This window comes from Lepisosteus oculatus, chromosome 4 (genome assembly GCF_040954835.1).
Source record: "Lepisosteus oculatus isolate fLepOcu1 chromosome 4, fLepOcu1.hap2, whole genome shotgun sequence".
Lineage (NCBI taxonomy): Eukaryota > Metazoa > Chordata > Actinopteri > Semionotiformes > Lepisosteidae > Lepisosteus > Lepisosteus oculatus.
Genome location: NC_090699.1, coordinates 15,826,755 through 15,835,044, shown reverse-complemented (window position 1 = coordinate 15,835,044; position 8,290 = coordinate 15,826,755). Strand labels below are relative to the sequence as shown.

The window sequence follows — 8,290 nt, the reverse complement described above, 5'->3', positions numbered from 1 at the left end:
ACACTGACTGACTGGACACTCCAGTACATTAACACTGCACTGAGAGAGAGGGGTTCATACAGACACACTGACTGGACACTCCAGTACATTAACACTGCACAGAGAGAGGGGTTCATACAGACACACTGACTGGACACTCCAGTACATTAACACTGCACTGAGAGAGAGGGGTTCATACAGACACACTGACTGACTGGACACTCCAGTACATTAACACTGCACTGAGAGAGGGGGGTTCATACAGACACACAGACTGACTGGACACTCCAGTACATTAACACTGCACTGAGAGAGAGGGGTTCATACAGACACCCTGACTGACTGGACACTCCAGTACATTAACACTGCACTGAGAGAGAGGGGTTCATACAGACACCCTGACTGACTGGACACTCCAGTACATTAACACTGCACTGAGAGAGAGGGGTTCATACAGACACACAGACTGACTGGACACTCCAGTACATTAACACTGCACTGAGAGAGAGGGGTTCATACAGACACACTGACTGGACACTCCAGTACATTAACACTGCACAGAGAGAGGGGTTCATACAGACACACTGACTGGACACTCCAGTACATTAACACTGCACTGAGAGAGAGGGGTTCATACAGACACACTGACTGACTGGACACTCCAGTACATTAACACTGCACTGAGAGAGAGGGGTTCATACAGACACACTGACTGACTGGACACTCCAGTACATTAACACTGCACTGAGAGAGAGGGGTTCATACAGACACACTGACTGACTGCACTTCTAGCTCTCAGTACAGTATTGGAGCAGGTCAGAGCGAGGTTAATCCTGCTTCAGACTCGCCTGGGTCGTTTACGGGAAAGAGCTCTTCAGAAGAACCCGCGTGTTACAGATTTGCTCTGGGGTCTAGCTGTGGCGTATCCTTTCTCGGGGGGCGGGTGGGGGCCCTCTGACGTGTACACGGGTGGGGGAGGGGGCTGTCCGAGTCCAGGCTACTTTTAAAGCCTGGTTTCTTCACTGGTCGGCACGCCGCCGGGCAGACCGGACTGGACTGGACAGGGCTCCGCGGCGCAGGGAACCACCGCCGAGGCTGTGCTTCAGTATCGACGGCAGCGATGGAAGTCGAGCGGGGTGTGTCGATTCGTGTTTTGTGTAAGAACTCGGACAAACCCCGCGTTTCTCCGGGTGGAGAAGCGGCCGGTACCTCTGGAGGGCGTGTGTCCGTGTGTTTGGAAAGTCAGCCTCGTTTGTGAAAAGCGCTCGGAGGAGACGAGTAGCGCAGACCTTCCGTCCGGCGGCTCAGGGCTACCGGCCTTAAAGCGGATGCATAAAGGCGCACATAAACCGCCGCGTGTTTGTATTGAGCGCTGGATTGAAAATCGGGCCACAGCCGAGTTTTCGGGAGTGTGCCGCGTAACAGCTCGCTATAACGCTACTCTGTCGCAAGGGATCACTCTTGCACTGTCGGATCCCAGCGCAGCGCGCGTACTGGACTGGGCCACGTCGCTCCCGCACCTGCGGCGCCTGTGTCTCTGTGGTTGAATGCCCCGGATTGCGTCTCCGGTGTGATTTGCTGTGGATTTCTCGCAGTCGCGCGCTCTCTGCATCGCGTCGTAGCAATATCACCTGCATCGGCTCAAAAAGCCGGGGTGCCTGGTTCTGGGGACCTCCGAACCTGTCGATTTTCACCCGCTCCGAGCTCGGTAAATGAACACTTTGGCCTCACAATACAAGCACTCCACCCGTCCCAGCGGGGGTCTGCTCTGTTTCCGCTTCATTCGGATTAAAATCGGTTTCGGTGCGCGTCGGTTTTCAGACGGGGGGCGTGGCTTTGAGTATGGTGGGCGTGTTTTTCACAGAGTGGGCGTGTCTTCCATGACGAACGGGTTGTCTTTAAGAGGGCGTGTCTTATTGGTTAAATGGGCGTGTCTTGTACGCTAAAGGGGTGTGTCTTTCGAGGTAATGGCGGGAAGTGGGGAGCTGGTGAACAGGCGTCTTCCTGCTGGGTGTCCAGGGTCCAGCACCCCAACAGTAATGCCCCTACTGAGACCGTTGTTAATTAGTTATCAATTAATCAATTAAGTCCTTTAGCGATAAGGACACTCTGATTTGCAGTTAAAGGTTTTTTTTTTAATGATGCAATTTCCAAGTCCTGCTGAAATAAAAAAAAAACCTTTAACTGCAAATCGGAGTGTCCTGATCGCTAAAGGACTTAATTGATTAATTGATAACTAATTACCAACGGTCTTGTGCGGTTATGTTCTGAAGTGGAGGGCAGCAGCACGGTTGAGCGGCTCGTTCCAGACCCCTGCCACTCTTTCCGCGAAGATGCGTTCCCACTTCCCGGCCTGCGTGACGCTGACCTTGAGAGGCAGTGACCGCGGATCGGGGCGATACGCTGCCTTCCCCGGCAGCGACGTGTCTCCCCCCCGCCCCCCTCTCCGCTGTGAGAAATCCCGGGTGGCGGGACAGGGGTTGTGCACGCTGGGTGGTGCCTGCTCTCCTCTCCGGGCTCGTCCTGTTGTGTCCTGCTGGGAGCTGGTGCAGTGCAGGCCGTGCAGGGGGGGTCCTCTCCCCCCTGCTTCTGGGAAGAGGCTGGGAGCAGCGGCGCTGCTGAACTGGACCTATTGTCTGATCCCGCTCGGTCGTGGAGTGGGGGTAGGGGGGTGTTAGAGAGTGGCGCCGGCAGTAAATCCCACATAATCTGCCTTCCGGCCGTCGCGGCGTGCCACTCTGTACTGCGCAGTGACCTCTGTACGGGCCCGAGCCAAGCGCAAGGCCCAGCAAACCTTTTCATACTCGGTATCGTCTTCAACAACATGGCTGGGCAGCTTGTTCCACACTCCCCCCACCCTCTGTGTAAAGAAGTGCCGTCTGTTCTCAGATTTAAATGCGTCACTCCTAAGATTCTCCCTTGTGCACGTGTGAGATTCACCGGATTCACTCTATCAATGCGTCAGCGTGTCTTTCTGTGTGACTGTTTCTCTATCCAAGTGTGACATCCTAGAGACTGCTGTCCCTCTCCTCTCACACTCCCCCTGAATTCACACACTGACACACCTGACTGGACTGTAGACACTGCTAGAGACACTGCTGTCCCTCTCCTCTCACACTCCCCCTGAACTCACACACTGACACACCTGACTGGACTGTAGACACTGCTAGAGACACTGCTGTCCCTCTCCTCTCACACTCCCCCTGAATTCACACACTGACACACCTGACTGGACTGTAGACACTGCTAGAGACTGCTGTCCCTCTCCTCTCACACTCCCCCTGAATTCACCAGCACACACTTGCACTCTCACCATTTCAGTAGTAAAGTTGCATGAGCCCATCTCTGTTTTCCAGCAGACCCAGACCTGGCCCAGTACGCCCCTCTCGAACCCAGTGTCCAGGACATGCTGGAGAAGTCCCACAGTCTGACAGTGCTGCTGCTGACCCACTGTAGGGATCTTCTGCTGGAATATGTGAGCGCTCACTCTGTACCTGCGGCTACGGGTTCGAATCAGTGACCCAGAGTGTGGAAAGGGCAAGGGTGGAGTGGGAGAAGTGAATAACAAGTAATTCCTTTCTTTTATATAGTGCCTTTCATCCAGGTGGATAATATATCCCTCTACCCATTTTCTAACTGCTTTATCCAGCACAGGGTCACGGGGAGCTGGAGTCTATCCCAGGAAGCAACGGGAACAAGGCAGGGTACACCCTGGACACCAGTCCATACACAGACACACACTGTCACACACCCTGAACTGGACACCAGTCCATCACAGGACACACACAGACACACACACCCTGGACAGGACACTAGTCCATCACAGGACACACACAGACACACACTCTCACACACCCTAGACACCAGTCCATACAGAGACACACACACCAGTTCTCCCAGAAGCCTCTTACCCTTCCAGTCTCTGGACTATGGGAGGAATCCCTCATGAACACAGGAAGAACATGCAGACTCCACACAGATGGAACGCCAGCACTGTGAGGCAGAAGTGCTCACCATGCTGTCCATGATAATCTATAAATATGAATTCCACTCTGGGTTGGTCTCCCTAGGGTTTGTCTCTCCTGCCCCCATAATCTGTGCAGGGGGGGGGTGCTGTGTGTCGCCCAGAAGAGGGATGAAAGGTGCTACATCAGTGCAAGAAATTGATCACCACTGATAGCAATTCCTGGATTGGATTTAGCCTCAGAATGCGGCAAAAAACATTTAATTTCCAGATTAAATGCAGAATCGCAGTTTTCTCCTTCTTCCTTGTATTGGTTTATCAATCAGAGACAGTCCATAAAATATCCAAGGTTAATAATAATAATAATAATTATTATTATTATTATAATTTACTTATATAGCGCTTTTCTGGACACTGCACTCAAAGCTCTTTACAGGTAACGGGGATCCCCTCCACCAGCACCAGTGTGCAGCCCCTCCTGGATGATGCTCCAGTCTGCTCACACACACCAGCTCTCAGTGGGGAGGAGAGCAGAGTGATGAAGCCAGTTCAGAGAGGGGGGTTTTTAGGACGCCATGACTGGTAAAGGCCAGGGGGAAATCTGGCCAGGACTCTGGGGTAACACCCCTACTTTTTTTGAGAAACAACCTGGGTTTTTTAATGACCACAGAGAGTCAGGACCTCAGTTTTACATCTCATCAGAAGGATGGTGCCTTTTTACAGTATAGTGTCCCTGTCACTGTACTGGGGCATAAGGACCCACACAGACTCTGGGGTGAGCACTTCCTACTGGCCCCACTAACACCTCTTCCAGCAGCAGCCTCAGCTTTCCCAGGAGTCTCCCCTCCAGGTACTGTCCAGGCTCACACCTGCTGAGCTCCAGGGGGCTGAAGGCTGTGAACTGTGAGCTGCAGGGTGATAGGTTCAAGCTACTGTAAGATCAGCCAAAGACACATCCTGTTTCTCCCGAGAGCAGGACAGGATTGGTTCAGTTTTCTCTAGAACGGAATCAAGGCAGTAAGAGGGATTTGGATGTGGGTGGCGGGACACCGTAAAATAATTCAGATAGCTGCGTCAGCTGGCACAGGCTGCCAATAAGGGTTTATTCCCTGCTGAAGAGGCGAAAGGAAACGCAGCATTTCAGCTGTGGAGCCTTCCCGCCTGAGGAAGGCTCCTGCTGTAAAACGAGGTGAGCTGACCCCCCTCCCCTCTCTGTCCCGTCCAGCGGCGGTGGCAGGGACCCCCGTTCCTGGACCAGAGCTTCTCTCCTCCTCCCTTCGCCTGCCCCGGCTGCCCCCCCCTGCTGCCGGCGGAGCTGCGGCGGAGCCCCCTGTCGGCCCCGGAGCGGCTGCGGGAGAGCCACGCCGCGCACCGCGTCCTGGCCGCGCGCCTGCTGCGGGTGCAGCGCTGGCAGGGCGAGCTCAACCCCCGGGCCCTGCGCCTCCACCGCCTGCTGGGGGAGGTGGGCAGCCGGCTCGGCCTCCTGGCGTCCAACCTGGCCGGCGCGCTGGGGCTGCCCGACTCGCCGGGCCTGCCGGAGGAGGAGGAGGAGGAGGAGGAGGAGGAGGAGTACGCCCGCAAGCTGGCCGGCTTGAGCGTCTGCCAGGCGGTCCTCAGCTGGCTGGAGGAGACGGAGAGGGACCTGCGCAGCCTGGCGTCCCCCCCGGCCCCGCAGCCCTGAGGAGAAGTGGACTCCCGGCCCCGTTCCTGGTGGGGGGATCCGAGAACGAGAGCTTCAGGACGGGGGCCCCTGTTTCCCACCATGCACCTGGAAAGAGTCGCCAAGCCCTGAGCCCCCCGCGGGCTCTTCCTCTGGACCGACCCCTCCGCCCCTCTCTTGCAGGCGGGCGGGAGGGACACGCCCCCTTGCGGGGAGAGCGGGACGAGGGGGTCGGATCCCGAAGGGAAGAGGTTGCGTGGGGACGTGAGGGGACAAACGAGGAGGGACAGGGACGGCCTGGATCTGACCCCTGGGCCTGCCGTTGGGAAGCCTTGTTTCGAGTGAACAGCTGGTGCCAGAAGAGTGGCCGGTGTGCGAGAGGAGTTTCTGGCCTCGGCTCAGGAAGGCAGGGCTGGGACCCCGGACCTCACGCTGGACCTCCTGCTGGGCGCAGTAGGAGCTCTGCTGCACAGTCCCAAATCTTACCCACATGCTGAACGCTGCTGCACGACGACAGCACTCCTGCTGATACACTGAACACTGCTGCACGACGACAGCACTCCTGGTGACACACTGAACACTGCTGCACGACGACAGCACTCCTGCTGACACACTGAACACTGCTGCACGACGACAGCACTCCTGCTGATACACTGAACACTGCTGCTCGACGACAGCACTCCTGATGAAACACTGAACACTGCTGTACGATGATAGCACACCTGCCGAAACACTGAACGCTGCTATACGACAACAGCACTCCTGCTGACACACTGAACACTGCTGCAGGACGACAGCACTCCTGCTGACACACTGAACACTGCTGCACGACAACAGCACTCCTGCTGACACACTGAACACTGCTGCACGACGACAGCACTCCTGCTAAAACACTGGACACTGCTATACGACGACAGCACTCCTGCTGACACACTGAACACTGCTGCACGACAAGAGCACTCCAGCTGACACAGTGAACACTGCTATACGACGACAGCACTCCCGCTGACACACTGAACACCAATACACGACAACAGCACTCCCGCTGACACACTGAACAGTACTGCATGACAACAGCACTCCCGCTGATACACTGAACACTGCTGCACGACGACAGCACTCCTGGTGACACACTGAACACTGCTGCACGACGACAGCACTCCTGCTGATACACTAAACACTGCTGCTCGACGACAGCACTCCTGATGAAACACTGAACACTGCTGTACGATGATAGCACACCTGCCGAAACACTGAATGCTGCTATACGACAACAGCACTCCTGCTGACACACTGAACACTGCTGCAGGACGACAGCACTCCTGCTGACACACTGAACACTGCTGCACGACAACAGCACTCCCGCTGACACACTGAACACTGCTATTCGACGACAGCACTCCCGCTGACACACTGAACACTGCTGCAGGACAACAGCACTCCTGCTGACACACTGAACACCGCAGCAGTGACACAGTGCTAGTACTGACACATGGACATCACCAACAGTCCTGCAGAGGAACGCTCCCATGTGCTCCTGAATAAGAAGTGGTGGATCTGGCACGGCTGACTGCCTTAGTGGTTTATTTTGTTAGTGTAGGTGCAGCACCATGAGGTCTTTTTGTGTGTAATGGGTTCGAGCGTTCCAGCCTGCTCTGGCAGACCCAGAGTCCACAGGGCTCGCAGCGGCGTGAGAAGGAGGTCGCTCTGGGCAGGACTGCTGACCCCAGAGCACTTAGATTTCCCCACCAGCGTACATCCACTCAGGCAGAGACTGAGTAGAGCCTCCTGTCCTGACTGCAGGATCTCATCTTGTAAGAAGTCATCTTGTAAGAAGTCAGAGTATCAAGTTCTAACAACATGGCTTGGCAGCGTGTTCCACACTCCCACCACCCTGTGTGTAAAGTAAAGCCTCCTGTCCTGACTGCAGGATCTCATCCAGCTGTTTCTTGTAAGACGTCAGAGTATGAGCTTCAACATTAGGGCTAGGCAGCTTGTGCCATACTGTCCCACCACCCGTTGTGTATATTAGTGCCTCTCATCTTCCAAAGGCAGCAACACTGGCTGATCAGTGGCTAACTGTGATTATGGGGCATAGACACACATGCACGCACACCCAAGACAGGACACCTATCCATTAAAACATCCACAAAAAAAGTAGGAGACGATTCAGACATACTAACTCATTTCTCGATGTGTTTTGTATGTCGAAGGAAACTGCAGCACCAAGCAAAAACCCCCCACACACACACTACTGAAGAGCATGCAAACTCCACACAGACACCCCAGATTCAAACCCAGGAACGCAGAGTGACACCCCTATCTGCTGCTCCCCCAGTGCCACTTCTTACAAACTCTGAATTACAGTACAGATTTCCTCGAGTCTTGTTTCATTCAATCCAACCTGAAGCCTTAATTACGATCGTTATTCGAATTGTCTGGTGAATTACTGAAGTCGCAATAACAGACAGGAGCTGAGAGAGAGAGAGAGAGAGAGCCCATTTATTGTCAGCGATGATCTCGGCAAACATCCAGACTCAATGAATCAGGTTTATAAACACGGCAGCGGTGCAAAGAGCTGTTCCCTCTATCTCCATCTTCAAATAAAAGCCCGCTACACCTCCTATATTATGGCTATATTCTCCTTTTATTTTCTCAGATAGCAGTTTATTGCAAATTATCTTAAC

At 54.5% G+C, this 8,290-nt stretch overlaps 1 protein-coding gene across 4 annotated transcripts; it reads left to right on the top strand.

Moving 5' to 3' along the window:
* The first annotated feature begins 995 nt into the window (after positions 1 to 995).
* LOC138238144 (cardiotrophin-1-like) lies at positions 996 to 8,229 on the top strand. Of its 4 annotated transcripts, none has more exons than XM_069188188.1 (3): positions 996 to 1,115; positions 3,339 to 3,454; positions 5,169 to 8,229. In XM_069188188.1, exons 1-3 carry the CDS (start codon positions 1,100 to 1,102, stop codon positions 5,622 to 5,624), a joined length of 588 nt encoding a protein of 195 aa, XP_069044289.1. In that variant the 5' UTR covers positions 996 to 1,099; the 3' UTR covers positions 5,625 to 8,229. The 4 variants fall into 4 exon arrangements, with proteins under 4 accessions (XP_069044289.1, XP_069044288.1, XP_069044287.1 ...); XM_069188187.1 differs by having other exon boundaries at positions 3,336 to 3,454; XM_069188186.1 differs by having other exon boundaries at positions 996 to 1,136.
* The last annotated feature ends 61 nt before the right edge of the window (positions 8,230 to 8,290 follow it).

Excerpts from the sequence above, each read along its gene's own strand:
- LOC138238144 (XM_069188185.1), top strand. The coding sequence starts at position 1,100 with ATGGAAGTCGAGCGGGGTGTGTCGATTCGTGTTTTGT. Across the intron at positions 1,137-3,335 it reads TGTGTCGATTCGTGTTTTGT|CAGACCCAGACCTGGCCCAG; the intron begins GTAAGAACTCGG and ends TCTGTTTTCCAG. Across the intron at positions 3,455-5,168 it reads GGGATCTTCTGCTGGAATAT|CGGCGGTGGCAGGGACCCCC; the intron begins GTGAGCGCTCAC and ends TGTCCCGTCCAG.